The sequence below is a fragment of the Tursiops truncatus genome, chromosome 12, assembly GCF_011762595.2.
Source record: "Tursiops truncatus isolate mTurTru1 chromosome 12, mTurTru1.mat.Y, whole genome shotgun sequence".
Classification (NCBI taxonomy): Eukaryota; Metazoa; Chordata; class Mammalia; order Artiodactyla; family Delphinidae; genus Tursiops; species Tursiops truncatus.
The window spans coordinates 33,812,436-33,833,304 of NC_047045.1; the positions used below are offsets into that span (position 1 = coordinate 33,812,436).

Here is a 20,869-nt window from a genome sequence, read left to right on the forward strand (position 1 = left end):
CCTAACATTTGATTATTTTACTTGAAAACAACTGACATGCCTCCATAGCTGCCCAAATTTGTAATCATATCAATCTTATTCTGGGGGTTCTAGCCGCCTTCTTTCCCATTTTAAGCCACTGGCCTTTTAGCATGTTTTAGTGTTCACTGGAGAGCAAAGGTTTACATGTCTACCCTTTCTTAGCTCTAAAGCTACTTGTTTTTATTAAGCACTTATTGTACCTTTAGGTATTTTTTCCCCCCAAAATTAAGGTTTTTCTTCCCATTTTTTCATTGAAATAATTCCAGAATTTTTCTAATATTACTGTGTACCTACGTTTTAGTGGAAGGAGTAATATCGCATTTATGTCCTGGCACATGTAGGACTAAATGCACGCTTAAGCTGCAAAAGATTGCATATCTATTTATTTGAAAATAGTTTTGAATTTTCATGACAGAGCAACCAGTATGGTGAATATCCTTCTTGTGTTTATTGTTGCAGTATTATTTTTTGTGATTGTATAAGAATTAAACTAAGATAAAGGTTTCACAGACGAGCTTTCCATAAGCAGATGCTAACCTTTTTCCTGTTTATGTTTTACCAGTGCCTTCTGAACAAAACCCATTTCTTTCCTTTAGCAATTGATCATACTGAAGCCCTACTGAGAATTTCCGGTTGGATGTAAAAACTCTTCTATTTTCTTGGTCCAGGAATCGTTAGTTAGTAAGACCTGAATGATTGATTTCCTGTTGTCCTGAGGCAGGTTAAAAGAAGTTCTGTGGTGTCCCGATTGTGTCTTAGCAGAAATGTAGTCATTCTTATTTGTAATATCCTTATTTGTAACAAATTCCTCTCATCTCTTCAACCTATATCTGTATGTTATCCTTGGGGGATAATGTAACATCTGTCTTATAGTCAACTGAATTCGGGGGGGTAAAAAAACCTCTTAGTGTCCAGTGTCTGCATCTTCCAAATTTGATGTTATAGTAATGTTGAAGGATAAAATTGTACACATGAGATATTCATGTGAGATACAAACACAAAAAACCATCCTTATTAATCTTGTTTATTTTCTCTTGTTTATTGCCTCCTATGATTTACTAGTTGTGAACTTTTGAACATCAGGACATTTTTTATACATTTGTTAAATAAATCTGCTCTATACCTGGAAATACGATGAGGAATTGCTATGAGAAATGTTTTTATACAGATTTTGATTGTTTTGTGGCTTAGTATCACTGTTATTACTAATACAGTTATAAGGTAGGATGAGCAAACTAAATATGGTCAATTTCATCTAAATATTGTAGGATCATGTGGAAACTAAGAAATGTCTTTCTTATGTATTTTATTTTTCCCCAGAAATCAAAAATCTCCACATATGACAAAATGTGGGCCTTTATGAGTAGCAGGAGGCAGTCCGTGCTCGTCAAAAGTAATGAAGAAGGAATCCAGAGAGTCCTCACCTCTGATTATGCTTTCCTAATGGAGTCAACAACCATTGAGTTTGTCACTCAGAGGAACTGTAACCTGACACAGATTGGCGGCCTCATAGACTCCAAAGGTTATGGCGTCGGCACCCCCATGGGTAGGCTTCATGTCAGCCACTTGTTCTTTGTTCATTAATCTTAGTTGCTGTGAAAATGGAAGAAAAACAATGCCTTCATATGCCATTAGGAATCTTGCTTCAAACAAATGTATCTTGCTATGTTCTGAGACTGTATAAAGTCAGGAAGATATTTGGACATCTGCTTCTAAAGGAATAAGTAACAAAAGGAAAATTGATTTCTACCAAATGGTCAGTAGACATTTTTACTGTATCAGTGTTGAAAACATCCACAACACACACACCCCGCCCCCGCAAAGGACCTTCTCAATCTTACACTTAAAAAAAGTTTTTATGAATTAAGTTTTGCAACATTATTTTTTCAGATTGGTGGCTTACGAATATTGTATTTGACTTAGTTAACTAAAAGAATGAGCCACAAATGGTTACTGTGAATAATTATCTTATTTACAAGAGGTATGTGTTTATTTAAGAGGAATAGCAGACTATTTACCAGGAACATATCTAGAATATTTTACACTAGGATTGATTAGTTTTAACATTCTCTTTCTTCTATATGACAAAATTCTTTTCAATAATAATCATGGAATGAAATAATAATAATTGCCACAAAAGACAATGAAAATTTTCATTTATTGAGCTTCATATTTATGTATAATGTATATGAACATGTATATACATTCATATGATTAATGAATGTATAAATACATATTTCAGTATATATGTACATGTCATGGGCATAAAAATGGCTCCCACAAAATGTCCATGGCCTAATCCTGAGAACATAAGAATTTATTACCTTTTATGACAAAAGGGACTTTGCAGATGTGATTAAGTTAATGATCTTAAAATGGGAAGATTATCCTGGATTAACCAGGTGGGTCCAGTGTAATTGAAAAGGTCCTTAAAAGAAGGAAGCACAAGTGTCACAATTAAGAAGGTATCACAACAGAAGTAGTGAGACAAAGAATGTGCTAGTCCACCTGGGCTGCCGTAACAAAACACCAGAGATTGGGTGCTGTAAAAATGACAGAAATTGATTTCTCACAGTTTTGGAAGCTGGAAGTCCAAGATCAAGGTACCAACAGATTTGGTGTCTGATGAGAAGCTGCTTCTTAGTTAATAGACCAGGAAGGAACAAGGAATCTATCTTGAGTCCCTTAAACAAGAGCACTAATCTCATTCATGAGGGCTCCACCCTCATGACCCAATCACACCCCACTGACCCCACCTCCAAATACCACTATACTGGGGATTAGGTTTCAATATATAAATCTTGGGGCCGGGGGACCCCATGGCAGGGAAGGGGAGGAAGAGAGAGAGAGAGAGATTGATTTGAAAATGTTACTTGGTGAACTGAAGATGGAGGAAAGGACCACAGCCTAGCAATACAGAGGACCTTTAGAAGTTAGTTTAGGAGGCAAGGAAACCAATTCTTTCCTGGAGGCCATGGAAGGAATGCAGCCCTGCAGATACCTCTCTTTTAGGACTTCTGACCTATAGAACTATGGGATAATGAATTTGTGTTATTTTAAGCCCCTCAATTTGTGGTAATTTGTTATAGCGGAAATAGGAAACTGATACAATATGCAAAGAAAACAAAATAACAGATTAACATATTTTTATTACATCTTTTTTTTTTTTTAAAGAAAGGGGAAAGCACTTACAGCTACTCACTGGCTATACAGTAATGAATAATGACACTATAATTTTTCTGAGCCTTAACTTCTGCAAATTTTTAATGACTTTGTCAAAACGGATCTTCATGTATTTGTGTTTAATAAATGGTATAGTCATATTTGTCCAGGTATCATTCATAATTTTATTACTTTTAATTTTGAAAAGTTTCTTTCTAACATGTATACCATAGTTAGAAAGTTGGGCACAGATTCATAAAAATCCCATTTCATGATAAATTCCAGAAATTGCAATAGTGTCCATGTCTTTGTTTCTTTGGGATCATTTCTAACAACTTTCAAATGTCTAGGAAGTCCAAAAATTTTCCACCATAATGACTTCAAAAACTTCAACATTAAATTCTTTCATATTAGGTAAAGTTTACTCAAACTCATTATAGCTCAAAATAGTTTGAACTGGCTTTGAGAGAATTTTGAGACATTCGCTCCTGTAACATTACATATTCCTGCAATTATATAGTAGACTCAAAATAATGATTGCACAGTCATTGTGAAAGCAAAGCAAAACAAAACAAAAAAACAAGAACCTTAAGTTCTTGCTCCAAAAATATGCAAGTGTAGCTGAGCTCACATATCTTGGGGGAGTGAGCTGTATAATGAGAATTCTCCAAATTAGTTTCCAAGTGGAGTACAATGTTTATTAAAGAATAAGAAATAAATAGATGCTAATTCAAAACTCAATAAGAGTTGGGCTGTTAAAACTCAATAGTAATTGTTTAGAACCTGGATGAACAAAAGATATTTTCAAGAGAGGAATATTTTACTTTTGACATGTTTTGATTTGCCAGCGCTGGGTGACAGTTGTTGCTATTATTGTTTTAAAATTCTCTACACAAAATGAACCCCCTTTACTGTTTGCACAGGGAAAGGCCATCCAAAGCTTTGCCATTATTATGCCAATGTATGTATTAATTCAGAAGTTTTCTAATTAATTCTAATATATAAAAATGCTTGAGTTCTCATAATTATAGCTTAAGAAGCACTTCTTTTCAAAATGCTTTAAATTATACTTATATTCACAGTAAGGCTTGAGTTTATTGCCACAGTTTTGTGTTGATGGAGTGTTCAAATCCTGGCATACTCCATAGTTAGATCCCATATGGCTCTTTGCCTAAGAATTACCTAAAGAACTCAACAACTTCATGAGTTGATGTACCATTTATTCAGAATTTGTGATGAATAACTTTGATAACTTTTCAAGCGTACTTGTACTCATTTATGAAAAGTTATATGAACAAATTTATGTTTTAGAAAAGAGGCTGATAATATGCTCTAAAGTATCATCATGTAGTATTTTGCACACTGATATTCTAGATTTAGCCTTGTCAATGTGATCTTAGACAAGTGACATGAAATTTATAGCTTCTAAATTTCTTTCTTTTTTTTTAATTAGTAAAATTACAGGGTGAAACTAGGAACACCTAAGGTCTATTTAATGCTAAACATAATAATGTTTCAGATAATGTACTTGACAGAGTCCCAGAGTTTGATTTAAAGTGGGCTAGAAACTACGTGGAGAAATATGATTAGCTGATGTTTTCAAACAAATTTTAAAAATCAAACACCTTCTTAAACACTTATGAGAGGAATGGAAGCAGTGATTTGATAGGTTCCCATTGCCTCACAGTTTCATTTGGAAAGAGCTGAAGAAAATAAATGCAATTTTCAGTGTTGTTTCTGGAAGGAGTGAGATTCCTATGTATCCTTACCCTCCTCTTTTAGTTTACATTGCGTGGAAGAGGGCAGAGATTTTTGTCTGTTTGTTGTTGTAAGCCCACACAACAATAGTGCCTGCACTCTGTGGACCCTCAATTATTTGTTCAACAAATGAACTCTACATATGAAAATATGATGGTGCAGCAAGATTTATAAATACAGAAAACAACTTTTGGAGCTAAAGATCAGCATGGCATCTTACATTACTCAATGCGATGACCTCATTAAACAAACCTGAGTGACTGAGGGTAGTGAGAATTGAATAAGATTTGGGGAGGATGTTTGAGGACTTTAGAGTATAGCACAGATATTCTTCATTAATATTAGTTACATAATAGCACTCATAATTTCAAAATTTCTAGAATAAAGAAATTTGACTTATACTTAATATAAAACCTTAACTTGATGGGGTTTTTTGGTTTGTTTGCTTTTTTGTGTTGTAAATACAATGTACCAAGGTACCAGGAATGTCTCTTATCATATTGTTTTGCTTTGAGGAAATGCTTGTTACGAATAAATCAAAATAGTATATTATATAATTCTCAAAACTCCCTGAGATATTTCAGCTGTGAAAGCTATTTAAAAAAAGAAAGATAACAGTTAAATCAGTTCTAGGGAAGCTGTTACAATTTCCTGGAAACATACAAATAGCAATTTTTGTTTTCTCCCTACCCCTGACACTGTTTACTGAAAGATATTGACTTACAGGGAAAATATAAAACAATTCAAAATATTAATAAATGTATAAACTATATAACTTTTTAAATGAAGGAAAATACTGGGCACAGCATTTGGAATTTCTATTTCTTCTCATTTTAAGCTTATCTTATATATGAGAGAAGGAAACAAATTAAACTATAAGCCTTAGGGTGTAGTTTTTTTTCCTTTTATCTGTTCAACTCAGCTGATCAGATCCACTTTTGCCTTCTGAAGAAAGCGTAGTTATTGCAGAAAATAGTCATTGATACAGGCAAGGTCACTTGCATGAGAAACTTAAGAAATCAAGTTGAATTATGTATCTAAGTGGAATCATTTCTTCGTAGTGTGTAGTTAGTTTGGTATAATAGTGTAATAAATTCGTGTTTTCATTAAAATGAATTTTTAAAAATTAGGTAATAGCACATAATAAATTTCTTTTATAGGACTTTCTTGGACTTTTAATGTAAAATTATCAGTACATATTAATAAAAATTAAAAGCATCTAATAATACTTTGGCATAGCAAAATTATAGACTAGGAAGAATATTTTACCATAGTCTTCTTTATTTTCATTGCCAAATAATATTGAATTTAAATTTATTAAAATGTCTCATTACTAAAAGTTGCTTAACACATTTAACATACATTTTGTTTCTAGCCAAATTCTGAATGAGATAAATTTGAACATAATAATTTAAATTTGAAGGGATTAATATTCAAACCACTCACCTGTAGGTATTGCAATATAATTTTTGTTTCTCTTGTTCAGATAGTTTTCTTCTGTTTGACTTGATAATATTGTTCTTAACTTTAGTAAATTATATTTTATTCACTCATAACATAGTATAAAATTAAAATGATTTTGAGTATCCAATACATTATAAGTCTTAACTCATATAACTTCATCAAAGAAGTATAATCTAGAAAGAGGCATTTCACACTTTACCCCCTCAAATATGTCTGAGAAAAAAACTTCAGGCAGTAATTTATGATTTACTATGTCATAGCTCTGCCAACAATATGGCTTTCATCAGTTATTACTTAGTCATTAATAAATGCAATGACATGCAACTCTAGAACTTGAATGAGATTCTGACTTACCATAAATATTCAACCAACATCATAACCTGCATTTCTCAACTAGTTAATTAGCATTTGCCTTTTATATCATCTTTTTCAAGCATATTGACAATTTTTTGTAATATGTCATTTTTACTTAGTTTTAAAATTTTGTTTAATTATAAGCCAAAAAATAAAAAATAATGCATTTAGGTGTGAAAAAGTAAAGGTTATTTGAGTCTCTTTCCCAGCAAGAGTTAAGGAGATGAATCTATTCAAAGCAGAGCAATATAGGCTCGGGTTCTGGAAATTTAGATCAGTTCCAGAAATTCCCCAGGATTTTGAGTTTATACCTGCAGAAGCCATAAACTGATATGAAAATTCTGTCTTTATTAATACTGCAAATGTGATCAAGGAGAGGAACTCCCTTTGCTTTGCTTTTATTGTTGCTCAGATTTTTAGATATTGTCATAGAGGTGTATGTGGTTAAGTGCAGGAGGGTAAACAGAAATACTATGTCTCTTTTGGAGTGAATATTCAGAAATATTTCAAAAATTATACATATTTTTCTTTTTTCCCCCAGAAGTCCATGCGTCCTTTTAACCTGCTAGGCCTCCTCCTGTGTGATACATCTAGGGGCCTGCCATCACCCTTCATCACTCTGAGTGTGATGATTACTGCCCAAACTGTTGTGAAATCACTGAATGACTCAGATATAAGCTATTTAATTAGGGAAGCTCTGTTTACACAAAAATACCTTAGTGGAGCAATCAACAATGATGTGAAGGTAAATGCTAAATAAGCACAGACTGGTTTAATTAAGCTTGCGGTGACATTAAATCCCTTTCGTAGTTTTCCTGACTGCAGCAATGTTATTTTAATGTGATATTTACTGTATGGTAGATTTTTGAAATTATAGGTGTTCTTACTCATAATACATTAACTGAACTTCCTTTTCATTCATTAGAATTTTTAAAAAACAACAACTGGATGGGGTAAAGCAAAAAAAGCAAATCACAGCAGTTTTCATTAAGGAATATTTAAAATGTGTGAGCAATTGCAGTCTTACCTTTTAATTCACCATAGGTGATAATCTATTTTAGCCGAACAGGGAGCGTTTCTACTTAATGGCATTTTCGGCTGCCTTGCCTCCCTTCTGACCATCCATACTAAAAGCCTTCTTGGCTTCTGTCTTTGGAATGTTGAGTGCACAGGGCGCTTTGAGGGCTAGGCAGACTCAGCAGTCCATGAGCTGGTAGGAAAACAGCAATCTAGAAAAAAATCCATTAGGGCCAGTTGCTGTTATTTTGTTTTGCTGTGTTCAATTTGGTAGAAATATTGTAAAGGGTCTGAAGGGTCCCATTAAAACTATTTCTGTTTTTAACAATGAGCTAGTGGCACACTTCATTCATTTATTGGTGCCTCCCAACTTTAATAACATATGGGGAGCACGAGTCAGCTGAAAAGGGGACGGAGGAAATTCTGCTCATGTCTGTGCCTATCGTCCAAGATGCTAAAATTTTCTATAATCTTATGTATCCTCATCTTACTTCTGGGATTAAATCAGTAGTAGGTTTCAAACAGTCCATGAATAATTATATCTGTGAACAAAATCCAAATTAAATTACTTACATCATAGTCAGAGAACTACTAAATACGTGTAATACATGAAGAATGTAATAGGCAGTGTAGAGGTGAAGTAAAGATGAATGTAAAGAGTATATTTATAAATCCTTTATAATACTAAGGTTAAATTTAATGACAATTTTATCAGACACAAAATTGTTATATACATTTTTCTTGTATTATATTTACTTATGTAATTATAAATAAGATGCATTCTTGCTTCATAACTGGATTTTAATGTTACCTTTATAAACTAATTTACAAAATATTTTATATTAATGAATACAAAATAGCTGTAGCCCTATTAGTAATTCTTAAGTAAGTTTTATCTCATTATAATGCCCTTACACATAATCAGCCTAAAGTAAAAAATGTTACAATAGGTTGTATCATGGACTCTTTATGGTAGAAGGATACCACATTGACATATGAACAATGTGAAATTTCATTCTTCACTTCTATTTTCTAATGTTAAATGCATGAGATCTCACTGCTTCTTCATTTCTTGTTATTTGATAAAGTGAGAGATGTAGAATTGGTACTGAGGGAGAGGTTGTTTGTTTAAGGCAGATGTTGGTGTTTATAAAAATAGAAATCAGTATGAAAAGCATGTTTTTTCCCTGTTTTGCTCACCATCCATTTCTAGAATTCCCAATTCATCATATAATAAGTACTGTAATATTCATCATTATAGATGCATAATATTGCTGGCCTTCAGTTCTTCAGCTTTACAGAAATGAATGAATACATTTGTCTTGATTAGTTGAACATAATGCACAAAAATTGATGCAAATTATTCATCTTTCTGCAGGTCAAACCTTCCATTAAAATGCATTCTATTTTTTTCATTGCATAGGCAGCATAATTTTAATGCTGGTGAAGTAATTTTGCAAGTCTAAATCGAGATCTAATAATTTTCAGAGCCTGAATTAAACAAACAAAAAAAAGCACCAAATTACCCCTGTAGAAGCTGTATTTTCCTGGCATATTTGTTAAAGTCTTAGATTTCATGTCACTGAAAACAGATGAGTCTCAGTAAGCTATGCCTGCTCCACAGACATCATCAACAGACTCTGCAGGCTAGAATCTAGGAAGCGTCCACAGGGAATTTGATGAATTGCGAGCACCAGTGCGAGCAGCCTTCATGAATATTGTAAATGCTGATGAAATGGTACCTAAACAATGAATAAATGGATAATTCTCATGAAAACAGAGTTCCGATAGACTTTATATGCAAACATTAGAACATTAATTCATTTTGTTTGTGTCTTGTGGTGATTACTCCAAGGCCATGGGTTCAAATCCCATTACAGATTAGTTAGCCAGAATGTGCCAGACTGTCATCCTTTCGTTAGCAAGACTAAGTAAGATCAATGAATCACTCATATTGGGGAAAAAATGGTCAAAACATAGTGGTGAAATGTATAAGCACTAAATTCTGAAGATGAATGCCTTGCATTTTCTGGCCCTCATGTGAAGGCATATTCTTATCATGCTGTATAGAATATGTGGCCTTTGTAGACAGATGACTTATGTGCAAATCTTAGTTCCAACTGAGTGTCCTAGGTGTCCTAAGTGAAGTTACTATGCCTCCCAGAGACTCAGCATTCTTATTGGTAAATGGGTAGAATCATGTCTACATAATTAGATTGCAATAAGTATTAAACATCAAATTTATAGTATTTGGATCAGAACATATGCACCACAAATAATTCTGAAGGACTGTTCTGAAGAAGTATTTTATAAGTAAAATGATGTATTTGTGGTTTTTAAGTCATTTGCATTTTACCCTTTTTCTCTCTATTCTTTATTTTTAGTAATATTGAATGTATTGTAGGTAAGACGTATTGTTAATATGATCCATTCCTAACTAATTAGAAATCATTTCCTATGGAACCCAACCAGGATTTTAACATCAGCCAATCAGTATATTGTATTTAAATAACCATGATTTGGTTACTTAGAAAGTTATTGACATCTATTATAAAGATGAGATAATTTCTATTGTTGGGCATTATATAAATAAAGTTTTTCCTTCTCTGAACATGTCCTGAATGTTTAGTAAACAGAGTCCAAGACATATTCAGAGATTATCTCTGAAGACATGTATGTTTCCTTTTAATTTTGTCAATCTATAAGAAATTTTATCACTCTTCAACCTGCTTGGATCTGTAAAATAATGATCATTAAATATACATCATCCCCTTTCTTAAGGAGATAGACTTGGAAAAACAACTTTAACATCAAATAGAGAAAATAGAATATTGAACACAAACAAGTAGTCTGTTATTTAATGTAGGGACTCAGAGTGGTAGAATTCACTGAGAACCAAAGTTCAGTTAGGCCAAATTGAAAAAGGGACTTGAGCTCTACCTTAAAGGATGGGTACTTTACTCTCCTGAAAAAGTTATTCTCTCTCCCAATTTTGGGATTCTTGAAGATTAAGTAGATTGAGGATTTTATTTAAAATGGTCCAACTTTTATAATTCATTCATTAAAGTTTAATATTGGACTTGGGAAAAAACACGATAGTAAAGAAAGTATTCCTGACATTTCCACTCTTACTGCTCTTCAAATGATTATTATGCAGATGAAAAATTGTAAGAAAAGCAGTGTTTCTAGAATGAAACTATTTCTGTTTTCATATTTTGTGTCAGCGTTACATGATTTAATACCCAGAGAAGAAATGTGACTACAAATCTACTTCACCAGCCGCTTTTAACTAATATGTATGAAATACGTCAGAACCAGTGAAAATAGTTTACTGTTTCATTATGTGCTGATAACATTTGCCCTTCTTATCCTTTTTCACATAAGTCAAAGAATATTCAGAATATGAATAAAAGGCAAATGGCTAAAATACATAATCTGTAATATGAATTTTTTATTGATACATTTTGTATACCTCATATAACCATCTCCTTTTGTGATCTTAGATACTTAAATTTCCTCCTGAGGATTCTACAACTATTCCTTTAAGTAGAATGCATTCAAGTTACTTTTCTATAGAGGTCATAACATTTTGAATTTTAACATCTACAACAAAGAAAAAAACCTCAACCTCTATCCAATTTAAGCCAGTTATAGATTTTGAATATAAGTACTTAAAATTTCTTTTAAAATTACTGTATATTAAATGTCCTGGGTGGTACATACACTTGATGTCTATATACATTTGCTCCGTAAATCCATGTAGTCTCTACTTCATAGCTTTTTATCTCTCTTCTCTTATTTCTACATTAACAGTGTCATTTATATTTGGTTCCATTCCACCGTGACATCCTGAAGTTAGTTCTATCCTCTATTATCTAGAAGAAATGAACAAAGTGGGTGGGATGCTCTTACTATCATTTTCCTTTCTCATATATACTTTTCTAAACCAATAATGCAAATAGAAAGAGAAATAGAGGAAAAGCAGGTGAAAGGCAGCCAAAGAGAAAGAAGAGTTATTGTCCCTACTCTTCTTTTCAAAGTTATGAAGCCTTTTTTGTGTACCTGATCAGCAGACTAAGATAGTTCCATCTGTCACGTGGTTCTACAATATGGTGTTCTTTATTATAATGATCCTCAAACTTGTAAAGGTTATTCACATATGTGTTTTGTGTTGCAGTGAAAACTCTAGGAGGGCAGGGCTCCTATTACATTGTTCATCACTATATGCCTAGAATCTAGCACCTGTGTATGTATATCTAATAATTAATAGTAAAAAAAAAAAAGATGCATGCATGGTCCTTGCCCTTGGGACACTCATATCAATCTAGTAGGAAAAGATATATAGCAAAACATTGGAATATGATGCACCAAATGTTGTACTAGACTATCTGCAATGTGCTATGGCACCAAAGAAGAGGGATCCTGTGTATCTCTGTGGCAGCCAAGGAAAAGTGTGCAAAGATCATTGAAGGAAGTATGGAAACAGGATTCTCCAGGCAATGGGAAATATAACTTCGTAGTTTGTATTGCTGACATGTTAGGTGTGAGGAGAAGAGGATAAAGTCCGAGAAGCTTGTGATAGGTTGGAGAAAGGGATTGTACGACATCTTTAGGAATTGAGGTTGTATTCTATAGCTTTAGAGCACCATTAAAAAAAATTTAAGCAGGAAAATGATGTTCATAAATTTCCAATGTGGAAAGATTACTAGGTATCATGGAAGACTGATCAATTTAGCTCTCATTTACCATTCTGTGATTAAATGTTATGGGTTGATAATTTGTTTTCAGGATGAGATTAATCTCCTTTAATTTTTATGATTATCACTCATGGATTCCTTATTCTCCTATCATATTGACATTTTTTGATAGAATACCTTCAAAAGAAAATACAAAGAGTGATGACAGTAACTTCACACCAGTTTAGCTTTTATGTAATAGGAAATCTGAAATGGACCCCATGGAGTGTTTAGTTGCTACATATATTAAATGCTTCATTTGAAATAAATGTATTATAATTATTAGATATAGATTAGATAAAGATATATAGTTTGGGTTCATAAGAAATGACTGAGGGTAAAATTGCAGGCATGTATGACCAACTGTTAAGTAATTAATATTTTATTTATGCATGTATTCATTCCAGAAATATTGTCTTCACTGTGTGCCAGGTGTTATACTAAGAAAGGAAATACAACACTGTCCTTATGAAATTTACAGCCTGTTAGGGTAAATAAGCATTAAACAAATAGTCACAGAAATTATTTTTTAGTTACAAACTGAGATAAGTTCTATAGAGGAGAATAACAATGATGCTTGGTATTGTATAACAGCATTGTTGACTGAATATGGCATGAAACTGGAAAATAGCAATTTAAAATGGAATCTGAAACGTAAATATAAAATTTGACTTAGCACTTCTTAAAAACAAATATGGGAGAGACAGTGTCCTAAGAGATAATAAAACCCATCTTTCACTGAGAAAAAGGCTCTAAGAAAATGTGGTCTGGTTCCAATTTTATTGGAAGATTTTATCATGGAAATAATGGTAAAAAGAGATAAAGCTCTATAAGTACCCAAAATATGTTGTGCATTTAGGGCACCCAGCACTCATCTCAGCATAGGAAGCAGGGAACCATTTCATAAAATATAACATTGCCAGCAGCACTGTAATTTAAGAAAGAAGGTTGATGGCTCCAGCAGATAGCCTCAGATCTTTTGTGCTCGCAGGTCTTTTACTTATTAAGGCACTGGCCAAGGCCACTGACAGTTGATATAAGTGCAATGACGGCATAAAAATTTATAAACTTATTTGTCACCCAAACTTATTCTAGATGGTTAACACTAAAAGTGTGAAACAAGTCTGTTTATGAACTCTATTTGTTCTACTGAATTTAATAAGAACCTGAGAAGGTGTCAAATATCAGAAGTTCTGCCTTAACATATTTTGACTATATCATAATGGATTCAATGTTTCATTCAAAAAGCATTTGTTTAATGCTTATTGTGTGATAGGCGCTGTGCTAGATGCTGGATGAAATAAGATGAATAATGGATGGTTGATTACCTATAACTGATAGGTAGTCTGATTTTTAAGTCATTATTTAAAGGGCTTCAAGTATTTGGGTATGTGTCTTAGAAACATTTATCAGATTAAACACTTTCAAAGAAGAGGAATAATTAAGGAATTATTGAAGCTTTTTGAGGCAAATCATTGATATAATATACACTTAGTGATTATAGTATAGTCACATACCCATAAGACGTGTAAGTTACTATTCTTCAGAAAGTGCAAGAAAGTATACTTGGAGAAATGACAAGCTAGAGGAAACTTAAAATTATGAGTAGTCTACCTCATAAAAATATCTTCCCAGACCCAAAGAAAACAAACACCAGGATGTTACCTAATTCTCTGTCATACACAGCACATAATATCATCATGATGAGCTGAAATAACTATGAAATATAAAACAAAGGAAATTAAAGTTCTTTAGGAAGTGGGCAGTGGGGATTTGTCATTATAAGTAACGGAAATACTTAGCCAGCCCCTTAGAATTTTAACAAAATATTTAAAGGATTTGGGTGCTATTAGGAAAAACAAAAGCTGTGTATTTTTCCCCAAAATTGGTTTCATCAGTTTTGATATACAAATATATTTAAATAATAACTCTTGTAACTTTTGTCCCTCAGAAGTATTTTGTAAAGAGACTTAAAAGCTGGGCATGAAGACATGTCTTAAAGTAAGTATTGTGATGCGAATTCTTATGAGCTGATGCTCATGATGCATATGGAGCTAATAGATGAAAAAGGACGTGCAGAAAATCTGCTACTTGATCAGTAGTGCTGTGATAATCTGTAACTTCAAAGCTAAGCAGGGACAAGCAGGAGATCTAACAAGAAACAACTTATTTTTGACAGAGAGAGCTGATGTAGTAAGAGTAGTAATTATTGTTATCTAAGGCAGTGCTTTTCAAATTGAGGTTAAAATAAAATAATTGACAGGGACATTAATAGATATGAATGAAAAAGTTCTTCCACTAAAAATAAATTTAATCATTTAAAATATATTTTTTAACTTTTTCCTTTGATGGAGAGATGGAAACCTTTTATTTTGTTAACGTATAATGTGAATTTACAAAAGATATATTTGTTATGGAGTATTCTTCAAGCTTATCTGACCAATGAATTCTTTAAAAGTGAAACACAGAAGTACATTTCCCAAAAAGAGAAGTGTGTGGGGAAAATCCAGTTTAGGAAATATTGGTATAATGAGATTTAGAAAGAGATATTTATAGAAAGCAAGAGCGATTTTTTTTCCTGACCTTTGTAATTGATTAAAGCATGCAAAGCTTGATTTGAAAGTAAGGAAACTTCTGGCAGTATGGATGGGATATCTCCAGTATGTGTATGGATAATGTGATTTATTTCACTAAAGCATGGTAAGTATTAGACTTGTTGTGCAACCTTTAAAGAAAAGCTATTTATCAATCACTAAGCCTCCTCAAGAATTAAACGTAATGCTAACTCCATTTCCTTTATCATTTCTGTATTATCTAGATGTACTGAATAGGATAAGGAAAATGTTTGGTACATACTTAAATTGGTGTGTTTGTAAAGAGCATGAAAAGGACAATCAAATGAGCAAATGAATAAACTATGTGTAGTAGATGTAGACATTAGAACCAAGTATGTATAACGATGTGTGTATTCCATTCTATAAGTAAGAAACATCAAATGACAGAAAGCAAGGGGAGGAGGGAGGGGATGTGGGAGAGGAGGGAGGGAAAAGAAAAGAGAAGGGGAGGGGAAGGAAAGGAAAGGGAGGAAAGGAAACAAAAAGAATGTACGAAAAAGAAGGAAGGAAAGGTAACAAGGAAGGTAGGGAAGAGGAAGGAGGGCAGAAAGTAAGAAAGAGAGGAGTCAATTCAATTTAATAAGCCCAGCAAGTTGGCTCTGAACTACTTGGTGAGATTTGTATTAATTGTTTATAACAAATCACAGTTTATTTTCCTAAGGAGCTTTTAGTCAATTTGTTGGGAGGAATGTTAATGAAATTATAATTTTATGTAAAATTCTTTGATCTATGTAAAATTCTTTGATCTATGTAAAATTTAACATTTAGGGACATTTGGAGATGAATTTTTTTATCGAGGAAATTCTGAACAGGTGCATTTGTAGGTTTTATTTATGCCCACACATATACTGCTGCTGTATATCACTCGAAACTGCCTTCATGCCTCCTTCAAGTGTTCTTCTGAGCCCCACGTCTTATGCATCTGATACATCAAGGGACTTCACTATGTCTTTCTTTCTCCCTCCCCCCTCCCTCTCTCTCTCTTTCTTCTTTCTTTCTTCCTTCCTTCCTTCCTCTCTCCCTTTCTCTCTCTCCCTCTCTCTCTGTCTCTTTCATGTAAGCGAGAACCTTTTTTATCTGGTGAATGGGATCTTTCTGCAACTTGAAAAAAAGATCATTTTTAAAACACAATCGTTCCTTACTGTTAGTATGGAGCATGTGTTTAAACAACCAAAGAAAGTCTCACTGTGAGCAAGAATACAAATGAAACTAAAACCAGAGATTGCATAGTGAAAATCAAAGAGCTAAATTCAGTTTTAAGAGGTGTTTGCCTTATCCTGCATGATGTTTTTTAAAAGTAATTTATTTGTGAAAATTTTAATGTAGAAAATTTTAGACAAAATATCTCCTGGGATATAATTAAAGTTAAAATGTCTGGTAACCCTGTGTTGAAATTCTCACAGATTTTTAATAAAACTGGAACTGAAAATTATCTTTTCACATTGGATGTTATAATTTTTCAGATACTTTTGTCTAGCTTGTTTCTTCACCCATTTATGGTTACCTATTTGTCCCCTTAAGCATTTGAGGATTGACTTTTAGGTGCAATAGTATATGTTATAATAGACATGTTTACAATTTCCTCAGCCGTTTTCTAATCAAAGTTAGGGTCCTCTTGCAAAAATACTCATCTTCCTTGGAGGCAACCTTATGGTGCGTTAACCCCAGCTTCTCCCAGGTGCCACTCAATGCCCTCATAGTTCTTGGCTTGCCAGCATGTAGTTTGAGGCTGGGCTCATATTCGGGCAAAAGTTAGACTCTATCTATCTAACTAAAGGCTGTTCACTTCATTAGAGCTAAGCGCATGGCTATTCATGTCACAGAGAAGATTAAAGATACCTTTATTCTTTGATCTCAATATGTCCTTGAGATTTTTCAAATAGATAAAGTTTCAAACCACTTTTGACTTTAACTAGTACCTGCTAGAAATGTGTCCCAAGGAGCAGCAAATGATGTACCAAAGAAGTAATCATTCATTATTTATTTTTTTTAAAAATGAATCAATGACAGAATGACAAATAAAGCATGGCAATGATTTAGTGTCATTGATTATATTATCTGTATTATTTCACCCTGTTAAAAACCTCAAAATGAGGTGTATTAATTTTGTAGCTTTGATTCAAACCAAATTCTACTTACATATTATTATGTTTACACTGGAAAATAAGTGTGAGGAGGTTTGCTAGCAATAGGACATTTTCATATTTACAGTAAGTGCTGGAAATAGGAAACTCAACCAGCAAGGAATCAAGATGTTTCCATCATTTGTTGAAAAGTGGGTTGCTTTCGTTTGTCTGTGCCTTATTTTGAGAATGAAGTAGAGAATATGGTGTCTGAAGATACTGAATAAACATCCTAAAGCAATTCAGTGGGTTTGGTGAGTTGACAATAAATAATATTCTTTCAATTTTTCTCAGGATGAGAAATGACCTGCCTCAAAATATTACTTAGGTAGATCAAGAATTTTTCATATTTCAAAGTCTACTTTTCATGTCACTTTCCCCCCAACATTTGCTTATACTTCCAGGCCACATTTTTATATTAGTCACCTGTGGTCATTTTCATAAGTACTATCAGTATAAAATTTGTTTCAGATACTATGTTTCTAATTGAAGGATATATTTGATAAACTACAGATCTTCTTAAAATGATTTTTTTTCCTCAATCAAATGTTTATTTTGCAGGGAATATACATGGTTAATCAGAATGGTAACTCAGAGTAAATGTGGCTTTGAAGCTGCTGCTAGGCTAGTTGTAGTGAATTAATGAAAACTGGATAGTCAAACAAGATGACCTTTATTTATGGTTTTTAAATACATATCAGAGGAGACCAAAAACACCCCACTGTCACTCTTATATTTTGTCAAGACTGCCTCAATCAGATATAATGCTCCTCATAATATGAAACATTGATTGAGAGTAGTTTGAAAATTAAGATAGATGATAGATATAGAGAGATGATAGAAAGGAAGAAAGAATGAAAGAACGAAAGAAAGGAAGGAAGGAAGGAAGGAAGAAAGAAAGAAAGAAAGAAAAAAAAAGAAAGGAAGAAAGAAAGAAAGAAAAAGAAAGAAAGGAATAGATAGATATCCTCTATTCCAAAGGGTTTACAATCTACTTAGGAAAGTAGATCACATCTTGAAAGGTAAATAAGAGTAATACTAGGTGACCTAGCCTGAGTGTCCAGTGAGTGACCAAGGTAGAAAATAATATGGGCTAGGCTAATCCATTGAAATCTGAAATGGCTAAGGGGCGGAATTTACACTGAACATTTTCATCAGAGTAGTATTTGGAAGAGAATATAGGAAGGAAACTTACAAGCAGAGATTCCCCTGCTATAATTAGGAGTTGTTGCACAATAAAAATAAAATATTTAAGTTCTAATTATAGGAATGGATAATGCCCCCTTTTAGGAAAGCTGTGAAAAAATGTATAGAAGCCATATAAACATTTCTTCTGCATAGATTGAAGATTATGTTAAAGAAACAGCTCTCCACCTGGATTTGGTAGATCTTCAGTCCTCCAACTTTTACCATAAGCTACTAACTTTTTTTGATTTTTCTTTGTATTTCTGCTTTTTAGTTTGCCTACTCTTGCTAAAAGAGCAACACTGAATTAGTCCTGTTATATTAATCAAGTAAAAAGAAGACATAGTGCTATCCCTTATGAGGCAGAATAGTTTCCTCATAAGGTTTTTAATTGCTCTTAGCAAAAATATATCTTTAGGTGCAAATGTAGGTATATTTAAATCAAAACAAAATCACAGATAACATAGAGTATGAGCTGAAATTAGTGTTATTCTACAAGCGGAAAAACACTTATGGATGAATCTGTGCAGAAAAATGGAATGTGCAGTATAGTGTTTTAGGAAGGAAGATTAAACTTTAGAAACAGGCTATTTTCTGGGTGGGAAAAAGCAATAAGACCAATCCCTTGGGACAGATGTTGAAAGATGCATATAGTTCAGTATTATTCCATGCTTCTGGGCAACCAATTAGAAAAGTTATTACTTATCATGTAATAGCTAATACAGATGAATATCTACCCCCATCAGCATAAATACTATAAATTTCACTTATATTGTTGCCTCCACTGAAAAGAATATTTCTTTCCAAAGTGTAAAACGATAAATAAACAACCCAAAAAAATCTTACAATGCGTTGCCATGACGATTTTTGAATGACCCAAGTTTGTACAAACCTGTTACTTCTGTTATTTGTATCAAATATGAGTGATTATTTATCTGCAAGTATTAGCCACCCCTGAATAGCGCTTGTTAATCATGATCACTTTAAATTATTGCACTTAATCATGGGAAACACCATTTTTTGCACAACTTTCCTAAAAATTGAGGTTACTGTTTTATCAATGCTCTGCTTTCAGTGTTGAATGATTCCTAGACATTAACTAAATATCCTTGCCCTCTATCCATTTCCTTTTGTAGATCTTTACTTACCGTTTTATTATTTTTCCAATGGTCTGAGTTGAGCCTGCCTTTAAGAGAGAGGTATTTTCCTCTTTCAAAACAAAATGTTATCTTACCCTTCAAAATCAGAAAAGGCCACCCACCCTATTTATTTTGTTAAACTTCTATTTTCTGCCATTTTCCAGTTGTTTTTTGCTTCTGAAAATAAATACTGACATGCTTTGGAGCGTTTGGAAAGAGCTCTATTGTCTCATCATGTAACCTTGAATTATGAAATTTTGGGTTCCTGGAAAGCATTAACGAACCCTCTCTTTTCTTAGGTTCTCCATATAGAGACAAAATCACCATAGCAATTCTTCAGCTGCAAGAGGAAGGCAAGCTGCACATGATGAAGGAGAAGTGGTGGAGGGGCAATGGGTGTCCAGAGGAGGAGAGCAAAGAGGCCAGTGCCCTGGGGGTTCAAAATATTGGTGGCATCTTCATTGTTCTTGCAGCCGGCTTGGTGCTCTCTGTTTTTGTGGCAGTGGGAGAGTTTTTGTACAAATCCAAAAAAAACGCTCAATTGGAAAAGGTAAATGTCACTCTTTTACAACTTAAAACAATCTTTGTTATAATAAAACGAACTTTTTAATCTTTCCAACCAAGGGAAATACTTAGACCTGTGTTAATGGTCTTCTGCCACTCACTGTATAACAAAGGTTCATAGAACTCAGAATTACCTTCGTAATTTTTAATTTAAATGTAATATTTTAAATTGAAGCCAACTTCAGGACCAGTAACTATTTTTCGTCTTACTGAAGTCTGAAAATGGAGAAACTTTTGCTGCTCGAAGTTCACTGTGGTTAGTTTATTAGGGGAATATAATTAATGAAGGAAGCAAAACTCAGAAACTGTAATATGAAGAAAAAATTTCTCTGCAGATAAAAAGTGCTTTAAGATATGATACTCATTAACAGTTTCAAGTTAGAGAGTAAATGAAATATTTATTTGAAGATTTTTGGTCCAATAATTTCTAATTTGGAAAGATCATAATGTGCATTGTGGAAATTTTAATTAATTTTCTACATTAATGAATATGTGAGAATATTGTGGTTTCTTCTTTGCCACTTAATGTTATTAATGCATCCTTTATTGCCTTGCACCTGAGTCTTTAGAAGAATATATATAAATCTCAAAAATACTGAGACTATTGCAATTTTCTTAATATTTTATTATATTTAGTCTTTTGTATAAATGTTTTTATATTCTATTCTTAAAAAAGGCTGTGAACCTGGTTCAGATTATATATTTCTAGTGCTATATTTCCCTTAGTTCTA

The 20,869-nt window shown here is 33.0% G+C and overlaps 1 protein-coding gene across 1 annotated transcript in view; it reads left to right on the forward strand.

Moving 5' to 3' along the window:
* The window catches only part of GRIK2 (glutamate ionotropic receptor kainate type subunit 2), a 1,042,171-nt gene that overhangs the window by 1,005,220 nt on the left and 16,082 nt on the right, over positions 1-20,869 (forward strand). Inside the window, exons 23-24 of the mRNA XM_073789463.1 lie at positions 1,342-1,567; positions 19,874-20,124. Of these exons, the coding sequence (XP_073645564.1) occupies positions 1,342-1,567; positions 19,874-20,124 (477 nt within the window). The remainder of the gene's footprint in view (positions 1-1,341; positions 1,568-19,873; positions 20,125-20,869) is intronic.